Here is a 20,786-nt window from a genome sequence, read left to right as displayed (position 1 = left end):
GTGATGGGATGAGAGCACACATGTGGGCTATTTAAAATGCATTTGAAATTAAGAAATCAGCAACTTAAAACAATCATGAATATATAGAGACTGCTATATAAAAACCTCATGGAAACTGCAAATCAAAAAACTATAGTAGATATACACACGGAAAAGAAAAAAGGAATTGAAACATAACACTAAGGACAGTCATCAAATCACAAGAGAAGAGAACAAAAGAAGAAAGGGGGGAAGAAAGACCTGCAAAAACAAAACCAAAACAATTAACAAAATGGCAATAAGAATATACATATTGATAATTACCTTAAATGTAAATGGATTAAATGCTCCAACAAAGAGACATAGAGTGGCTGAATGGTACACAAACAAGACTCATATATATGCTGTCTATGAGAGACTCACTTCAGATCTAGAGACACATACAGATTGAAAGTGAGGGGATGGAACAAGGTATTCCATGCAAATGGAAATCAAAAGAAAGCTGGAGTAGCAATACTCATATCAGACCAAATAAATTTTAAAATAAAGATTGTTACAAGAGACAAGGAAGGACACTACATAATGATCAAAGTGTCAATCCAAGAAGAAGATCATATCAATCATAAATATATATGCACCCAACATAGGAGCACCTCAATATATAAGTCAGATGTTAACAGACATAAAAGGAGAAGTGGAGGACAATAATAATGGAGGACTTTAACACCCCACTTACATCCAGACAGAAAATCAGTAAGGAAACACAGGACTTAAATAACACATTAGACCAGATAGACTTAATTGATATTTATAGAGCATTCCACCCAAAAACAGCAGAATACACATTCTTTTCAAGTGCACATGGAACATTCTCTAAGATATATCACATGCTGGGCCACAAAGCAAGCCTTGGGTAAATTTAAGAAAATTGAAATCATATCAAGCATCACTTCCAACCACAACACTATGAGATTAGAAATCAACTACAAGAAAAAAACTGCAAAAAAAAAAAATACACACAAAAAACAAACATGTGGAAGCTAAACAATATGCTACTAAACAACCAATGGATCACTGAAGAAATCAAGGAGAAAATCAAAAAATACCTAGAGAAAAATTAAAATAAAAACACAATGATCTAAAACCTATGGGAGGGACTTCCCTGGCAGTCCAGTTGTTAAAGACTTTGCCTTCCAATGCAGGGGGTGTGGGTTCAATCCCTGGTTGGGGAGCTAAGATCCCACATGCCTTGTGGCCAAAAAACCAAAACATAAAATGGAAGCAGTTTTGTAACAAATTCAATAAAGACTTTAAAAATGGTCCACATTAAAAAAAAAAAATCTTTAAAACCTATGGGACACAGCAAAAGTAGTTCTAAGTGGGAAGTTTATAGTGATACAAGCTTACTTCAGGAAACAAGAAAAAGCTCTGATAAACAACCTAACAATACACCAAAAGCAACTAGAGAAGAACAAACAAAACCTGAAGTTAGTAGAAGGGAAGAAATCATAAAGATCACAGCAGAAATAAATGAAATAGAGACTAAAAAACAATAGAAAAGAGCAATGAAACTAAAAGCTGGTTCTTTGAAAAGATAAACAAAATTGATAAACCTTTAGCCACACTCATCAAGAAAAAAAGGGAGAGGGCCCAAATCAATACTATCAGTAAAATCGGAAATGAAAAAGAAGTTACAACTGACACCACAGAAATACAAAGAATCATAAGAGACTACTACAAGTAACTATATGCCAATAAAATGGACAACCTAGAAGAAATGGGAAAATTCTTAGAAAGGTAGAATCTCCCAAGGCTGAAGCAGGAAGAAATAGAAAACATGAACAGACCAATTACCAGTAATGAAATTGAATCAGTAATTTTAAAACTCCCAATAAACAACAGTCCAGAACCAGGTGGCCTCACAGATGAATTCTACCAAACATTTAGACAAGAGTTAACACCTCTCATTCTCAAACTATTCCAAAAAATTGCAGGGGAAGGAACATTTCTGAACTCATTCTGTGAGGCCACCATTACCCTGATACCAAAAACCAGACAAAGATATCACAAAAAAAAGAAAATAGAAGGTCAATATCACTAATGAACATTGATGCAAAAATCCTCAACAGAACACTAGCAAAACCCACAGATCAATCATTGTGATATACCACATTAACAAATTGAAGAATGAAAATCACATGATCATCTCAATAGATACAGAAAAAGCTTTTGATAAAATTCAACATCCATTTATGTAAAAAAAAAACTCCAGAAAATGGGCATAGGGGGAACATACCTCAGCATAATAAAGGCTATATATGACAAACCCACAACTAACATCATACTCAATGGTGAAAAGCTGAAAGTATTTCCTCTAAGATCAGCAATAAGGCAAGGATGCCCACTCTCGCCACTTTTATTCAACATAGTTTTGGAAGTCCTAGCCACAGCAATCAGAGAAGAAAAAGAAATAAAAGGAATCCAAATTGGAAAAGAAGAAGTAAAACTGTCACTGCTTGCAGATGACATGATACTATACAAAATCCTAAAGACACTACCAGAAAACTACTAGAGCTCATCAATGAATTTGGTAAAGTTTCAGGATACAAAATTAATGCACAGAAATCTGTTGCATTTCTATACACAAACAACAAAAGATCAGAAAGAGAAGTTAAGGAAAGAATCCCATTTACCATTGCATCAAAAAGAATAAAATACCTAGGAATAAACCTACCTAAGGAGGCAAAAGACCTGTACTTCAAAAACTATGACACTGATGAAAGAAATTGAAGATGACACAAACAAATGGAAAGATATGCTGTGTTCTTGGACTGGAAGAATCCATATTTTTAACATGACCATACTACCCAAGGCAGTCTACAGGTTCAGTGCAATCCCTTTCAAATCACCAGTGGCATTTTCCACAGAACTAGAATGAAAAATTCTAAAATTTATATAGAAATATGAAGCACCCTGAATAACCAAAACAATCTTGAGAGAGAAGAATAGAGCTGGAGGAATCAGACTCCCTGACTTCAGACTATACTACAAAGCTACAGTAATGAAAACAGTATGGTACTGGCACAAAAACAGACAAGTAGATTGATGGAAAAGGATAGAAAGCCCAGAAATAAATCCATGCACTTATGTTTAATTAATCTATGACAAAGGAGGCGAGAATTTACAATGGAAAAAAGACAGTCTCTTCAATAAGTGGTGCTGGGAAAACTGGACAGCTACATGCAAAAGAATGAAATTAGAACATTCTCTAACATGATATACAAAAATCCACTCCAAATGGATCAAAGACTTAAATGTAAGACTGGGTACTGTAAAACTCCTAGAGCAAAACATAGGCAGAACACTCTTTGACATAAATTGCAGCAATATCTTTTTCGATCTGTCTCCTAGAGTAATGAAAATTTAAAAAATAAACAAATGGGACCTAATTAAACTCAAAAGCTTTTGCACAGCAAAGGAAACCATAAACAAAACAAAAAGACAACCCACAGAATGGGAGAAAATATATGCAAACAATGCAACCGTCAAGGAATTAATCTCCAATTGGTAGGAATTGTAAATTGGTGCAGCCACTATAGAGAACAGTTTGGAGGTTTCTTTAAAAACTAAAAATAGAGTTACGATAGGCTCCAGCATCCCAACTCCTGGGCATATTTCTGGAGAAAACAAATCTGAAAAGATACATGCACCCCAATGTTCATAGCAGCACTATTTACAATAGCTAAGACATGGAGGCAACCTAAATGTCCATCGACAGCTGAATGGATAAAGAAGATGTGGTATATATACACAATGGAATACTAGTTAGCCATAAAATAATGAATAATGCCATTTGCAGCAACATGGTTGGACCTAGAGATTATCATATTAAGTGAAGTAAGACAAACAGAGAAAGACAAATACCATATGACATCACTTTTATGTGGAATCTAAAAAAAGTGATATGAATGAATTCATTTACAAAGCAGAAATAGACTCACAGATATAGAAAACAAACTTATGGTTATCAAAGGGGAAAGGTGGGGTGATGGATAAATTAGGAGTTGGGATTAACATACACACACTCTCTATATAAAATAGATGAACAACAGGGACCTACTCTGTAGTGCAGAGAACTATATTTGGTATATATATATATATATATACTGAATGTATATATTGAATATATATATTGATTCACTTTGCTGTACACCTGAAACTAACACAACATTGTAAATCAACTATACTTCAATTAAAAAAATAATGAAACAAAATAAAATTGGATGAGAGAAAAACTAAACACTGTAAAAGCAATCAATCTAATTAGAAAATGGACAACGGACGTGGAGAGACATGTCACTGCAGAGGATATACAGATGGCAAATAAGCACATGAAAATGTATTCAAATTTATTAACAGATAAGGAGAAGCAAATTAAAATAACAATGGGATGTCACTGTACTCCAATCAGAATGGCTAAAATCAAAAGTAGTAACAACACCAAATGCTGGCAAGGATATGAATGGTACAACAAATCTGGAAAACAGTTTGGCAGTTTCTTAAAGCATTAAGCACATTACTACCATACTACCCAGCATGTGCACTCCTGAGAATCCATCGCAGCTATATAAAAACTTATGTTCACCCAAAAAACCTGTGCATGAATGTTTATAGCAGCACTATTCCTAATACTTGAAAACTGGAAGCAAACCAGATGTCCTTCAGTGGGTTAATTAAAGTGTGGTACATCCATAACATTGAATACTACTCAGCTTAAAAAATAAAGAAGCTGTTGATACATACAACAGGTTGGATGAATCTCTAGAAAATTACTATGCTGAGAAAAACCAGTCCCAAAAGGTTACATGCTGTATGATTCTATTTGTTCATCATTCTTGGCATGACAAAATTATAGAAATAGAGAACAGATTAGTGGTTGCCAGGAGTTAAGGAGGAAGTGGGAGCAGGAGAGAAGTAGGTGTGGCTATAAAAGGGCAACAGGAGGGATCCTTGTGGAATTGTTCTTTTTCTTGGCTGTATCAATGTCTATATCCTGGTTGTGATGTTGTACTATAGTTTTGCAAGATGTTAATTATCTGTGGGGAAAACCGGGAAAAGTGCACATGCAGTTTCTCTGTATTATTTCTTACAACTGCATGTGAATCTACAATTATCTCCAAACAACTAGTGTAAAAATTTAAGTTGTGAAAATAAAAGCAACATGCACCTTTATTTGTAAAAATATTTTCTTTCACTCACACAGTGATATGAACTTCCCATTTGGGCTGCTCAGAACCTGTCTTCTATAATCCATTGCATAATTAAACTCCTGCTGTTCTTAGACTGAAATAAATCATTAAAAAAATTTTTTTAAAGAAACTAAATTTGGGAAATAAAGCTGGCCTTATTTTTAATTTTGGACACATTTGAATTTGACTTGAGCATCTTTGAAATTCTAATGCATAGATATTTGAAATGCCTAATTCAAAAAATACTTTTTGCAAGATAGTCATGACTATTTTAATGCTGGGGGAAGCTTCTATAAGAATAAACCTCATGGTTTAGAGATCAAAGGCTCTCCAGTTCTTCAGTGTCTACACTGACTCCAGAGCTACTTAACACTTTTATTGAATAAAACTAGAATAAAAATCACAGCTTTTATTACCCTTTCATGGCTGCATGTAGTCTTTCCAGTTAAAGTTTGAATACGTTGTATGACAGGGGTCAGTTTTCTTACCTGAAGATAAGAAGTTCTATATCTTTAGAAAAAGTCTTAATCATATTAACTATTATATTCATGATAAAAAATTGTACCCCATTTTAAAGTTTTTTTCCTTTCACTACAAAGAAAGAAAAATATAAACTGTTTCCAATTTGCATGACATCTATAATAAAAAGTTTAATAATATCTACCCTTTACTGAGCTATCGTCTGCACTCCCTCAAATCCCTTCTTTATACTGTTTTAAAAGTGATCAAGACAGAAAAATATGAGAATTCTAACTCAATATGTTGAACTGATCCCAACTATTTGCATCTTCTCCACCCTTACATGCAATTAAAATGGTAAAATAAATATAAAAATAAGAATAAATCCATAGCAGTGATGAAAAGCAGGGAGTGATGCTATTAGAGGCATTTGGGAACTTTTGAAAGATAAAAACAAATGGCTGAGTAATATTCCATTGTACATATGTGCCACATCTTCTTTATCCATTCATCTGTCGATGGGGAAGGGTAAGCTGGGATGAAGTGAGAGAATGGCATGGACTTACATACACTACCAAATGTAAAATAGATAGCTAGTGGGAAACAGCCGTATAGAACAGGGAGATCAGCTTGGTGCTCTGTGTCCAGCTAGAGGGGTGGGATAGGGAGGGTGGGAGGGAGACGCAAGAGGGAGGAGATATGGGAATATACGTGTACGTATAGCTGATTCACTTCGTTATACAGCAGAAACTAACACACCATTGTAAAGCAATTATACTCCAATAAAGATGTTAAAAAAAAATGGTGTTGGTTTTAGGCAGGGATTAGTCCGGACAAGTAAAACACCTCAACAGCTTATACATGGAGCAATTGACTTTATTTTCCTACCACATGTTAATAACTCTCTCAGTAAGGTGAAGTCAGGTGAAGCCCCTACTGTGGGAACTGGAGTAGGAGAGAGAAATGAAGCAGTATCCTAGGTAAACAAAAATGGTTTACCAAGAACACCAGATATTTGAGGAAAATCAGCAACAAAAAGAGAGGAACCAAGATCAACAAATAAAGTAAATGACCTCTGAGAAAAACAAAAATCAATGCCAGAGAAAGATTGTAATCAGTTTCCTCAGAAAGATTTGGGAGATTATTGAACTCAGTAAATTAGGAACAGGTCATTTTTTAATGGAAAACAATTTATTTTTTTAACTTGGAAAATAAGAAATGTTATTGAAAATTAAAAATAGGATCATCGTACCTAAAGTCATAATAATATGCCTAAATGTTTCATGCCTTATCTAATTTGTTCTGATGTATTCCCCAGAGCCTAGAACAGTGCCTGACACATGGCTGATGGTCAGTAGTATTTTTTGAATAAATTATAGAACACCAAATAGTAAAATATCCCAGAATATAAAACAAGAAAGATCAAAGAGTTTCAATATCCATTTAATATGAACTCTAGAAGTAGGAGAAGAAGCCACAACAGTCATTAAGAGAGTGGGTACTAGCACAGGAATAGATCAATGGGAACACAGTAGAGTCCAAAAATGTAAACCCAGTCTATATTTGGAAATTTAGTACATGATAAAGGTGGCATTTCAAATCAGTAAAGAAATAAATGATGGTATTGGGACAGTAGGCTATCATTTGGTGGAAAAAATACTTAGAATTAAACTTTTCACCATATACCATATACACAAAATATTTCAGGTTGATTAAAGTTCTAAAAGAAAATACTCCTGGTCTAACTTCCCATTTTTACCACCCCACCTCATCCCCATTTTAAAAAGTATAAGAAGGCATCTAATTTTATTGCCACTGACTTAACAGGACATTGTTTTGTGTTGATATAATTTATCAATGGGCCAGTGTCTAGGAAGTCTGTCATCTCCATGTATTTCTACTGATGCCACTTGCTAATCTTCTGACATTCAAATGTTTTCTCTGGAACTCATTTTGAACCTTGGTTTTGCTTGGATAATTTAATACCGCCATTGACTTTTGTTAGCACCACTTTTTCTTTGTGCTGACACCACTGTATCCCTGTAGTCCTATTTGACATTTTTTTAAGGAGGTTGATGAGGTCCCTTTATAATTAAATTAAGTGAATTCAAATGATTTAAAATCCACTTAAATCCAAGTAAGTGGATTTTTTTAAATGTCCATTAGTTTAAATAATTTGAAAATAGCAGAGGAAACATAGAAGTGGATATTTGAAACTTAGGTTTCAATCCAGAGAAAATTTGGAAGTAAATGTACACATTACCTAAATCTCATTCTGGTTAGGAATTTTGTGTTCTCATTTTATTCATATGTGAATCATATCTGTCTGGGTTACAGTAATGTCATGAAATTCTTAATATTGCATCAGAATGTTATATTTCATTTATATTTTGATACAACATAAAGATATTCTTAGTAACTTGGTTCTGACTGAGGAAGATAATCCAAAATAAGGGTAGAGGATATGTGCTATCCTGTATGTGACACCAGTAAATTCACACATTAGTCCCTTTAAGGTAATAACTAAGATGGCGCTGGCTTCATTGATGTGGGACCAATGCAGTCTCAATAGGCCCCACGCTAAGAAGGGCCCTATGCTTGGGGTTTAATGCTCTTGCATAGCTGTCTAAAATTCTTAATTCTTATCTCTGAATTTGTATTTTGTAAGTGAAGTCTGTGGGAAAATGGAGCATGTGCTGGGGCTTGGAGCCTCGGCTCATCTGTGGTCCCAGCTCCCGCCATCTCCCCATATTACTAGGTAGGATTCTTGGCCACCTGACCCCCCAACCCTAGTGCTCCCAGCCAGCCCACCAACTGCTGATACAGCACTGAGACCCTGAGTGTGGGGATGGTCAAGGTTGAGTGTATGTACTGAGTTGCAGGGCAAAACCCCTGGGTGCCTGTGAGGGTGTCCTCTCATCCTGTAAGTGTCCCTGTGCCCAAGGGAATGCAACAGTAAGTGGCAAATAAAAGCACCATGACAGATATAGAGAGAGACCATGGAATAAAGGAAAAACTTTTTTCCCTGCTTTTGGAACAAAGAGCCCCACATTTCCATGTTGTACTGCGTCCAGCAACTCCATGTAGCTAGCCTTGACTCACAATCATTCATGTGTCCACTCAGTTTCAGGTCCTCAGAGATATTCCCTAATCACTGCATAGCAGGGTTCACCAACCTTTTCTGTATGGGACCAGAGAATAAAATTGTTTAGGCTTTGTTAGTCATATGGTCTCTGCTGCAACTATTCAGCTCTGCTACAATCGCATGAAATATAAGTGAATGAGCGTGACTATGTTCTGATAAAACTTTATAAACATTGAAATTTGGGTTTTATATAATTTTCACCTGTCACTAATATTATTTTTCCATTTTTTTCAACCATTAAAAGATGTAAAAAATATTCTTAGCTCACATGCTTTACAAAAATAGTCAGAAGCCTGGGTTTGGCCCATGGTCTATAGTTTGCTATCTCTAGTTAAGTAAATATGTGTGGGAGCAAGTCCTTTGGAGGCTAGGGAGATATGAGTGCTGGACCACGGAGGCAGGGGAGATATTTTAGAGGCCCCACTTATCTTACACATTAAAACTTGGCAAATTCCATTTGTAATTTCAGTGAATTTGTGAAAACACTTTTTTTTTTTCTTATACTGAATGACTTAGCAGGATTCCATCAGAATAGATTTTTTAAAATAGAATATATTAAAATGAAAGTTTAAGCAAATATTCCAGACCCATCCTCTTTTATCTCCATTTTTAATATCACTACCATCTCTTTATTCTTTTCTCCCATTGCTATTATTTCCCCACACAGATATCTCTTTTTTTTTTTTTAAATAAATTTTTATTTATTTTATGTATTTATTTTTGGCTCTGTTGGGTCTTCGCTGCTGCACACGGGCTTTCTCTAGTTGCAGCGAGCAGGGGCTACTCTTCGTTGCAGTGCGCAGGCTTCTCATTGCGGTGGCTTCTCATTGCGGAGCACGGGCTCTAGGCGCGTGGGCTTCAGTAGTTGCGGCACATGGGCTCAGTAGTTGTGGCTCACGGGCTCTAGAGCACAGGCTCAGTAGTTGTGGCACATGGGCTTAGTTGCTCTGCGGCATGTGGGATCTTCCTGGACCAGGGATCGAACCTGTGTCCCCTGCATTGGCAGGCAGATTCTCAACCACTGCGCCACCAGGGAAGCCCCCAGATATCTCTTTTTAATTCTGCCTCTGTGCTTTGTGTTTTGAGGCACCATCTACTTGTCTCTGGATTTGAATACATTAACATTCCTTCCAATCTAAGCCCTTCGTGCTAACTACTTATGTAATCGTGAGTAAATCATTTAAGTGAGCCACTGCATTCTGTGCTAGTTAGGATAAGTAGTTCTAGGGCCACCACAGACAAACCCAGAATCTCAATAGTTTAACATAAAGGATGTTTATTTCAACTTCTCATAAAGCCCAATTTGAGTTGAATGACCCTCCTTCATCTTGCAACTACATCATCTGGAGAGTAAGAGAGGGATGGAGAAAGCTCACTTCTACTAACAGGTCAATCAATCAGTTACATGGCCTCAACCTAAATGCACATAAGGTTGGGAAATAAAAGGGAACCTAGCTTGTGGTTTTGTTGAGCACTAAAGTGATGTGTAAAATGATCCCTTAAAACAGGGGTTGGCCAACGTTTTCTCTAAAGAACCAGACAGTAAATATTTTAGGTGTTGTGGATAATATGGCCTATGTCACAACTTCTCAAATCTATCATTGTAGTGTTGAGAGCAGTCATAGACAATAAGTGAATGAATGAACATAGTATTCCAATAAAACTTTATTTTCATAAACAGGAGGCAGGCCAGATTTGGACCACAGGCCGTAGTTTGCTGATCCCTTTCTTAGAGCATGACTAACATATAATGATTCTCATTTTTCATCATCTCAGATGCTCAGAGAACTTTGGGCAATGACTCCTCACTGCCTCAATGTTCCTTAAGCTGGCTAATGATAACCTATAGGCAGTTCTGAAGAAGCAAATAAGAATGAGGTCAGATGATCACTGATCAATGGTTTCTTCCCTTTAGAATTTCCATTAGCCTGTCTCCCTTCCTCCAGATATGTTATTTGAAGCTATGATACAGTGAGATCATAGTACTCTGTTCAGAGAAAGAAAGGGAAATATCATGTAGATTTGCATAACCATATAGACTAAGAAGTCTATTCCGAGTCCCAATAGCATCCAAGCATATATCTTGTGTACTTCTGGTATAGGAGTGTATACATTTGTATTTCCCACAAAAATAACCTTATCATTTAGCATCTACCCAATCGAGAAATCTGAGTCACCCTAGACTCCTCCCTTAAAATCAACCTACACATCCAATCAGACGCCAACATCTAAAGAGCTATAACCACATTAGCATCTCCTAAAAACATCTGCTATCTCCAACACTGTTGCAACTGCTTTACCTCAGGACCCCATTATGTCTTGGCTGGAATTCTATAACATCCTCCTAATTAGTCTCCCTTCCTCAAATTCTGCCCTTACCTGTTCATTCTCTAAACTGCTAAAATGATTTTACTGACATACAAACCCAACTATGAAACCCTCTTGCTTAGAAATCATCCAGTGGTTCCTTAAAATATTCAGGTTAAAGACCAAACTCCTTAACATGGCATTAGAGCCCTTTATGATTTGTCCCCCTGCAGCATCCAATATCTCACGGCTTGAACCCATCACTACCTTCGCATACTCTGCTCTACAGCCATACTGAACTGTTTGCAGTTTGCACTTTCCTTCTCCCCATCCTCTTTTGTTTGCCTACCACCTCTGCTTCATCAAGAATCAACTCAGCTATCAATCACCTGCTTGTGTAAGCCTTTCCTAATCCCCTCCGTAAAGTAAAGGTTCACCTTTTATATTTTGTGTCCACTTATCATGACGCTTATCACTCTACTATACTATACTGACACATAATCCTTGGATTGCTTGTCTCTTCCCTCATGCACCATCCCTCCTCCCACTTCAACTCTATAATCACCTGGAGAAGAGGGACAATGGCTTACTCATTTTATTCCTATCATACTGCTTACCAAGGTATCCACAATTTAGTATACACTCAGCAAATATTTGTAGAATGAATTAATGCAGAAGAATAGTTTGTTTGCTTTCATGATTGCATAACAAATTGCGCTTTTCATGCATTTAAAACGTTGGGTGGTCAAGGTTCAGAAACATGTATTTAAGACACATAAGTAAAGGAGTCATACATATCAGTTGGCTTGATCCTTATAATGTTTATGAGAAGGAACATTATATAAATTTGGTCTGTTGCCTTTATACAAAGTGAAACAAAAGCAAAACACAACACAATGAAACAAAACCACAATGATGGACATACCTGTGTTTCCATTGCAGCCAGTGTCATATTCCATGCCTTTTAATTGCTGTTATATAGTAGAAAGAACATTGAATATGAATTGAGGTTCAGTACCCCCAAGGAGAGACATTTCATGAGAAACCAAGTCTGACATTGAACCCCAGTCTTTCATACTTCAAAAGCAACTGAGTCCTATGTGGGTACTAATTTGAATTTCATTACTGAGTTCATGTGTGGTAATAATAAATGACTTACCCTCTTGTATAACCATATATATGCCTTTCAACCTCTCCCATAAAAATAGTGCAATGGTGAAAGTATAAAGCATATTATGATAATCTGCACACCTTATGTAAAAAAAACTCTGAAAAATACATTTCAATATCATTGTCTATTTTAGATTATAGACTAAGTGATGTGTACTTTGAAAAAAAAAAACATGATGAGCTGGAAGAGACAGGGTAACTTGAATATTCTGCAGGAAAATAATTGTGGAATTCCGTGATAAAATTAACAAGTATTTTAGGGCAGTGAAAGTGTTAGTAAAACAAAAGTTTATTGTACTTTGGGGAAAGTAAAGTATAATAAACTCTATTACAAAGAGATTGTAGTTAATCTCTTATCAAGTATTACAAGAAATTGTTAATATTTCATTAATAATGAATAAGAGGAATAAAAAGTAAGAAAACTTGGATTAATTCTTAGGAAATGTGCACAATCCTGAGAGCCAAAAAGACTGCAGCTTTTCTGAAGGATGTTGTTTGAAGCTCTGCTAAGCAGGAAAAAAAAAAAGTGAATATAATTAAAATTGTGGAAAAACCCAGAAAACTGCTATAGGGAACAATCCATTACTGATAAAGGGTATAGATTATATCTGCTGTTACTCCATGATTTTACCTTTTGTGTTTAAATTGACTTTTCTTGCTATTTGGGGATTAATTTAAATCCTTAAAAAAGAAAATCAAAGTCCACTACAAATACCAAGTAGATTCTTAGATCCTGGAAAATGTTCTATACAACTTTACTTAATTCTAATGATAAAATTCCAGCATATGGTACTTGGGGACAATATCTAATGCCACCAATGCCTTGGACTATATAGAGAATAAAAAAAAAAAAAGGAACTGCCTTAATTATGCTTCAATGTTGTAAGGGCCCTTTTATTATTAGATTCTATATCCTCAGAGTCTGGCAAATGCCAAGTCCTTAATAAGTATTAGTTGAATGAAAGGTGACTCAAAATTGCAACATTCTGAATTGATCATTCAGAGAAATTCTGCACACTGTATTTTTTCAGTCTTCTGGGAAAATCTAGCAAAAAGTCTAACTTATTTTATCAACTATGCCATGATATTTTTTCATTAAACAATTTTTTATTATTTAACTAATCAAGGGATTATTTAATGTCTCTCTGTAAAGCACAAGTATATTTTATATATAAAAAACAGACAGTTTAACTGAAAAAAATCACTTAGATTAAATTGATGGGGAGATTGGGCTGAAGATGAACATGATCATATTAATACTCTCATCATGCTCATTTATTTTAGCCTAAACAACGAACATCTATTGTGTCTTCTCTGGATTTTCATCGAATGAATCACAACCAAGAATATTTCGAAATCAACACATCTACAGGGTGTACAAGCTTTACTTCCAGCCCTCCTGTTAGTCCACTCACCTCTTCTGTGGCAACCACAGAAGTCAAGAACGAGGGAACTGGCCGTACAGGTAAAGCAGTTCATTTATGCAGCTATATTTTTTGAGCTTTTAAAACCAAAGCCTTTATGAGTTAGGGGACTTAAGAGGAATCTTCATATAAATCTCATTGTGTTTTTCGTTCACCTACATGTGTGGCAATGTAGAGGCTTACCATTTTTGTCAGAGTGTGGTATAATATTCTTTTTGAATACACTAATGGCCTTTCAGTAGTTAGATATTAAAGATAGTGATTTCATGCCAGGACTTTAATGGCACCATCCAAAATGTGTGGAGAAATGTAATCATCATCATATTTTCAGGTCTGACCTTTAAACAGAACCAAAATGTAACCTTTTAACAGTTGAAATGGTTTCGAATAGTATGTTACTATGGTTTCTTAATGTAATATGTCACCTCCATGTTACATCAAAAATTTTAGAACAGACTGATATTTAGTAATAATGTGGAAGGACAATGCTGAGTTGTTTTACATTGAAAAGTAAAACTTTTAATTTCACAAAATAAAATGTTTAAGGTGGGCATTTATCTACTTAAAAAAGTAGCATTTCATTATCTTACACTTGGATGGTTTGTTATATATTGTATTTAAGCACCTGAATATAAAGGCATTAGCACATGGTATATAATGAAAGAGAACAAGTTCCTGAGTCAGTTCTGTCACTGATTTGCTAGATATTTTCCATCAAATCACTTAACTTCTCTGATCTTTAATTTGCTCCTCTGAAAAGGGGAAATAATATCTACTCTCTGGGTAGTTGTAGTAATAAATGAGCTTATTTATGTGAAGCATTTTGGAAACTATGAAAATTAATATTCTTATTTAGTATTATCGTTATTGTTTAATATTATTTTTTCTTCTTTAATATTATTTTGTTTGAAATCTGTAGTAATTTTAAGATAAGAAGAGCCTACTGTACATCTGTACTCATGCCAAGGTGGCTGACTTTTTCTTGACTTAAAAGTATAATCTAAGTTAATGGGTAAATCTACTGTTTATTTTATAAATGATTGCATGCACAAAAAATTAATCTTTATAAAAATGTCAAGTGTTAATAGAACAAAGACTAATACATAACAACCTCACAAACGAATTGTATGCTGCAAACACTTCGAATAAGTGACCCAATGAATTTATTATAACAGAGAGCCATTTCAAAAGTAGCCTGAATTATAATTAAAGCTTCCTACTTGTTAGGCAACATATTATGTAATCTAAGTATCACTTAAGAATCATCAGAAAAAGGTGGGTAAAGGGGGAGACCTTTGGAGGTAGACAGACTTGGATGATATGAATGGGTTAGCATTTAACTAGAAAGATCACCTTAGTATTAATATGTAGCAGATAGATTTGAGTTGAGATGAGATTGGAGGTAGGGAGGTAGGGAGCAGCAATGGAAAATATAAATGGATTTGAGAGATACAAGGAAAGAGTTATCAACAGGTCATGGCAACTGATCAGAGGTGTGATGGTGAGGAAGAAAAGTTCAAGGAAAGCTCTAAAGTTTCTTGCTTCAGCAGATGAGTCAAATCTGACTGCCATTCGTTGAAATAGGGAATATTTTTAGATGAGAAGGAAGAGAGGGATGGGTCATGTAGGACCTAACATAGGCCATTTTAAGAACTTTGGCTTTTACTCAGGGTGAAATGGGGAGTCATTTCAGGTCTTTTAGGAGAGTGACATGATGTAACTTCTATTTTATGAAAATTACTTCAAATCTTGTGTTGAGAATGGACTGGAGAAGGAGGATAAGTGTGAAAGCAGGAAGGCCAGTAGGAGGTTATTGTAGCATTGCATTAAGATGAGAGAGGAAGTCAGCTCAGGTCAAAGGCGAAGCAGTGGAGGTAGAGAGAAACTGAGGGATGTTGGATGTATTTTTTAAGATTGAGCCTATAGGATTTCATGATAGAGTAGATGTAGTGCATGAGAGAAAGAGAAGAATTAAGGAAAACTGCAAGGTTTTTGTCCTAAACAATTGTAAAAATGGTTTTTACTGTCATCTAACATGAGACAGGTCCTGGGAAGAACAGATCTTGTGAACAGGGAGAAATACCAGTTCATTTTTTTTAATTGAAGTATAGTTGATTTACAATGTTGTGTTAATTTCTGCTGTATAGCAAAGTGATTCATTCTTTTTTTATATTTTCTTTTCCATTATGGTTTATCTTAGGATATTGAATATAGTTCTCTGTGGTATACAATAGTACCTTGTTGTTTATCTATTCTATGTATAATAGCTTACATCTACTAAAATTAACCTCCAACCCCATCCCTCCCCCCCCAAACACCCTCCCCCTTGGCAGTCACAAGTCTGTTTTCTATGTCCGTGAGTCTGTTTGTGTTTCATAGATAGGTTCATTTGTGTCATATTTTAGATTCCACATATAAATGATATCATATGGTATTTGTCTTTCTCTTTCTGACTTACTTCACTTAGTATGATAATCTCTATTTGCGTCCATGTTCCTGCAAATGGCATTATTTTGTTCTTTTTTATGGCTGGGTAGTATTCTGTTGTATATAAGTACCACATCTTCTTTATCCATTCATCTGTTGATGGACATTTTGGTTTTATCCATGTCTTGGCTATTGTGAATAGTGCTGCTATGAACATAGGGGTGCATGTATCTTTTTGAATTAGAGTTTTGTCTGGATGTATGCACAGGAGTGGGATTGTTGGATCATATGGTAACTATTTTTTGTTTTCTGAGGAACCTCCATATAGTTCTCCATAGTGGCTGTACCAACTTGGATTCCCACCAACAGTGTAGGTGGGAATGAACTCCTTTTCTACCAGGAGTTCATTTTAAGTTTGAGATATCTATTAGATATCTGAATAGCTGTGTCAAGTAGGCAGCTGAAGTTTCAGTCTGAAGACAAAAAATGTGAACATTATCATTACGTAGATGATATGGAGTAAGTGTAGATGGAGGACTGAAACCTGAGCTTGATGAAAGAGGTGATAAAAGGCGACAACAGCAAAGGAGTGTGAGAAGGAACAAGGTAGGAGGACATCTTCTGGTGAGTGCTGTGTTATGAATTTATATGAAGAAAGTTATTAAGAAGGAGGGAATGGGAGGGGACATTCAAGATGGTGGAGGAGTAAGATGTGGAGATCACCTTCTTCCCCACAAATACATCAAAAATACATCTGCATGTGGAACAACACCTACAGAACACCTACTGAAGCCTGGCAGAAGACCTCAGACTTCCCAAAAGGCAAGAAACTCCCCACATACACGGGTAGGGCAAAAGAAAAAAGGAAAAACAGAGACAAAAGAATAGGGACGGACCTGCACCTCTGGGAGGGAGCTGTGAAGGAGGAAAAGTTTCCACACACTAGAAAGCCCCTTCACTGGTGGAAACAGGGAGTGGGTGGGGGGGAATCTCTGGAGCCATGGAGGACAAAACAGCAACAGGGGTGAAGAAGGCAAAGCAGAGAGATTCCCAAACAGAGGATCAGTGCCGACCAGCACTCACCAGCCTGAGAGGCTTGTCTATTCACCTGCTGGGGCGGGTGGGGGCTGGGAGCTGAGGCTCAGGCTTCAGAGGTCAGATCGCAGGGAGAGGACTGGGGTTGGCTGCATGAACACAGCCTGAAGGGAGGTAGTGCACCACAGCTAGCGGGAGGGGGTCCAGTAAAAAGTTGTAACTTCCTAAGAGTCAAGAGACCATTGTTTTGGGGTGCGTGAGAAGAGGAGATTCAGGGCACCGCCTAAATGAGCTCCAGAGACAGGCACGAGCCACGGCTATCAGTGCGGACACCAGAGACAGGCATGAAACACTAATGCTGCTGCTGCAGCCACCAAGAAGCCTGTGTGCAAGCACAGGTCACTATCCACATCTCCCCTCCCAGGAGCCTGTGCAGCCCGCCACGACCAGGGTCCCGTGATCCACGGACAGCTTCCCCAGGAGAACACATGGTGCGCCTCAGGCTGTTGTAACGCCACACTGGCCTCTGCCGCCACAGGCTCGACCTGCATTCCATACCCCTCCCTCCCCCTGGCCTCACTGAACCAGAGCCCCCTAATCAGCTGCTACTTTAACCCCTTCCTGTCTGGGTGGGGAACAGACGCCCTCAGGCGACCTACATGCAGAGGTGAGGCCAAATCCAAAGTTGAACCCCAGGAGCTGGGTGAACAAAGAAGAGAAAGGAAAATCTCTCCCAGCAGCCTCAGGAGCAGCAGATTAAATCTCCACAATCAACCTGATGTACGCTACACCTGTGGAATACCTGAATAGACAATGAATCATCCCAAAACTGAGGCGGTGGACTTTGGGAGCAACTGTAGACTTGGGGGTCTGCTTTCTAAGTCTAATTTGTTTCTAGTTTTATGTTTATCTTAGTTTAGTATTTAAAGCTTATTATCATTGGTAGGTTTGTTTATTGATTTGGTTGCTTTCTTCCTTTTTATTTTTAATATATATATAGTTTTTTCATTTTTCTCTTTTGTGAGTGTGTATGTGTATGCTTCTTTGTGTGATTTTGTCTGTATAGCTTTGCCTTACCATTTGTCCTAGGGTTCTGTCTGTCTGTTTTTTTTTTTTCTTTTTTTTGGTATAGCTTTTAATGCCTGGTATCATTGGTGACTTTGTTTTTTGATTTGGTTGCTCTCTTCTTTCTTTCTTTTTTAAATTTTTTATTTTTAATATTTTTTTTATTTTAATGACCTTATTTTATTTTATTTCATTTTCTTTCTTTCTTTCTTTCTCCCTTCCTTCCTTCCTTCCTTCCTCCCTCCCTTGCTCACTCCCTCCCTCTCTCTCTCTCTCTTTCTTTCTTTCTTTCACTTTTTTTTTCTCCCTTATCTTCTGAGCCATGTGGCTGACAGGGTCTTGGTGCTCCGGCTGGGTGTCAGGCCTGAGCCTCTGAAGGGGGAAAGCCGAGTTCAGGATATTGCTCCAACAGAGACCTCCTGGCTCCACATAATACCAAATGGCAAAAGATCTCCCAGAGATCTCCATCTCAATACTAACACCCAGATCCACTCAACGACCAGCAACCTACAGTGCTGGACACCCTATGCCAATCAACTAGCAAGACAGGAACACAACCCCACCCATTAGCAGAGAGGCTGCCTAACATCATAGGAAGTTCACAGACACCCGAAAACACACCACCGGATGTGGTCCTGCCCACCAGAAAGATGAGATCCAGCCTCATCCACCAGAACACAGGCACCAGTACCCTCTACCAGGAAGCCTACACAACCCACTGAACCAACCCTACCCACTGGGGGCAGACACCAAAAATAATGGGAACTACAAACCTGCAGCCTGTGAAAAGGAGACCCCAAACACAGTAAGTGAAGCAAAATGAGAAGACAGAGAAACACACAGCAAATGAAGGAGCAAGGCAACAACCACCAGACCAAAAAAATGAAGAGGAAATAGGCAGTCTACCTGGAAAAGAATTCAGAATAATGATAGTAAAGATGATCCAAAATCTTGGAAATAGAATGGAGAAATACAAGAAACGTTTAACAAGGGCCTAGAAGAACTAAAGAGCAAACAAACAATGATGAACAACACAATAGATGAAATTAAAGATTCTCTAGAAGGAATCAATAGCAGAATAACTGAGGCAGAAGAACAGATAAATGACCTGGAAGATAAAATAGTGGAAATAACTACCACAGAGCAGAAAAAAGAGAAAAGAATGAAAAGAATTGAGGACAGTCTCAGAGACCTCTGAGACAACATTAAACGCACCAACATATGAATTATAGGGGTCCCAGAAAAAGAAGAGAAAAAGAAAGGGACTGAGAAAATATTTGAAGAGATTATAGTTGAAAACTTCCCTAAGATGTGAAAGGAAATAGTCAATCAAGTCCCGGAAGTGCAGAGAGTCCCATACAGGATGAATCCAAGGAGAAACACGCCAAGATACATAATAATCAAACTATCAAAAATTAAATACAAAGAAAAAATATTAAAAGCAGTAAGGGAAAAGCAACAATTAACATACAAGGGAATCCCCATAAGGTTAACAGCTGATCTTTCAGCAGATACTCTGCAAGCCAGAAGGGAGTGGCAGGACATATTTAAAGTGATGAAAGGGAAAGACCTACAACCAAGATTACTCTGCCCAGCAAGGATCTCATTCAGATTCGACGGAGACATTAAAACCTTTACAGACAAGCAAAAGCTAAGAGAATTCAGCACCACCAAACAAACTTTACAACAAATGCTAAAGGAACTTCTCTAGGCAGGAAACACAAGAGAAGGAAATGACCTACAATAACAAACCCAAAACAATTAAGAAAATGGTAATAGGAACATACATATCGACAATTACCTTAAATGTAAATGGATTAAATGCTCCAACCAAAAGACACAGACTGGCTAAATGGATACAAAAACAAGACCCATATATATGCTGTCTACAAGAGACTCACTTCAGACCTAGGGACACATACAGACTGAAAGTGAGGGGATGGAAAAAGATGTTCCATGCAAATGGAAATTAAAAGAAAGCTGGAGTAGAAAGCTGGATATTTTCTCATATTACACAAAATAGATTTTAAAATAAAGACCATTACAAGAGACAAAGAAAGAAACTACGTAATAATCAAGAGATCAATCCAAGAAGAAGATATAACAATTTTAAATATTTGTGCACCCAACATAGGTGCAACTCAATACATAAGGCAAATGATAACAGCCATAAAAGGGGAAATCGACAGTAACACAGTCATAGTAGGGGACTTTAACACCCTACTTTCACTAATGGACAGATCATTCAAAATGAAAATAAATAAGGAAACACAAGCTTTAATGATACATTAAACAAGATGAACTTAATTGATATTGATAGGACATTCCATCCAAAAACAAGGGAATACACTTTCTTCTCAAGTGTTCATGGTACATTCTCCAGGATAGATCATATCTTGGGTCACAAATCAAGCCTTGGTAAATTTAAGAAAATTGAAATTGTATCAAGTATCTTTTCTAACCACAACGCTATGAGACTAGATTTCAATTACAGGAAAATATCTGTAAAAAATGCAAACACATGGA

The 20,786-nt window shown here is 36.8% G+C and overlaps 1 protein-coding gene across 5 annotated transcripts in view; it reads left to right on the top strand.

Annotated features, from left to right (window-relative positions):
- ANKS1B (ankyrin repeat and sterile alpha motif domain containing 1B) overlaps window positions 1-20,786 on the top strand; it is a 1,169,527-nt gene that overhangs the window by 514,029 nt on the left and 634,712 nt on the right. For all 5 annotated transcript variants that reach the window (XM_068562021.1, XM_068562020.1, XM_068562019.1 and 2 more), the window contains exon 12: window positions 13,594-13,774. In XM_068562021.1, coding sequence (XP_068418122.1) covers window positions 13,594-13,774 — 181 coding nt within the window. The remainder of the gene's footprint in view (window positions 1-13,593; window positions 13,775-20,786) is intronic.

This window comes from Eschrichtius robustus, chromosome 13 (genome assembly GCF_028021215.1).
Source record: "Eschrichtius robustus isolate mEscRob2 chromosome 13, mEscRob2.pri, whole genome shotgun sequence".
Classification (NCBI taxonomy): domain Eukaryota; kingdom Metazoa; phylum Chordata; class Mammalia; order Artiodactyla; family Eschrichtiidae; genus Eschrichtius; species Eschrichtius robustus.
This window is presented reverse-complemented; position numbering and strand designations above follow the sequence as displayed.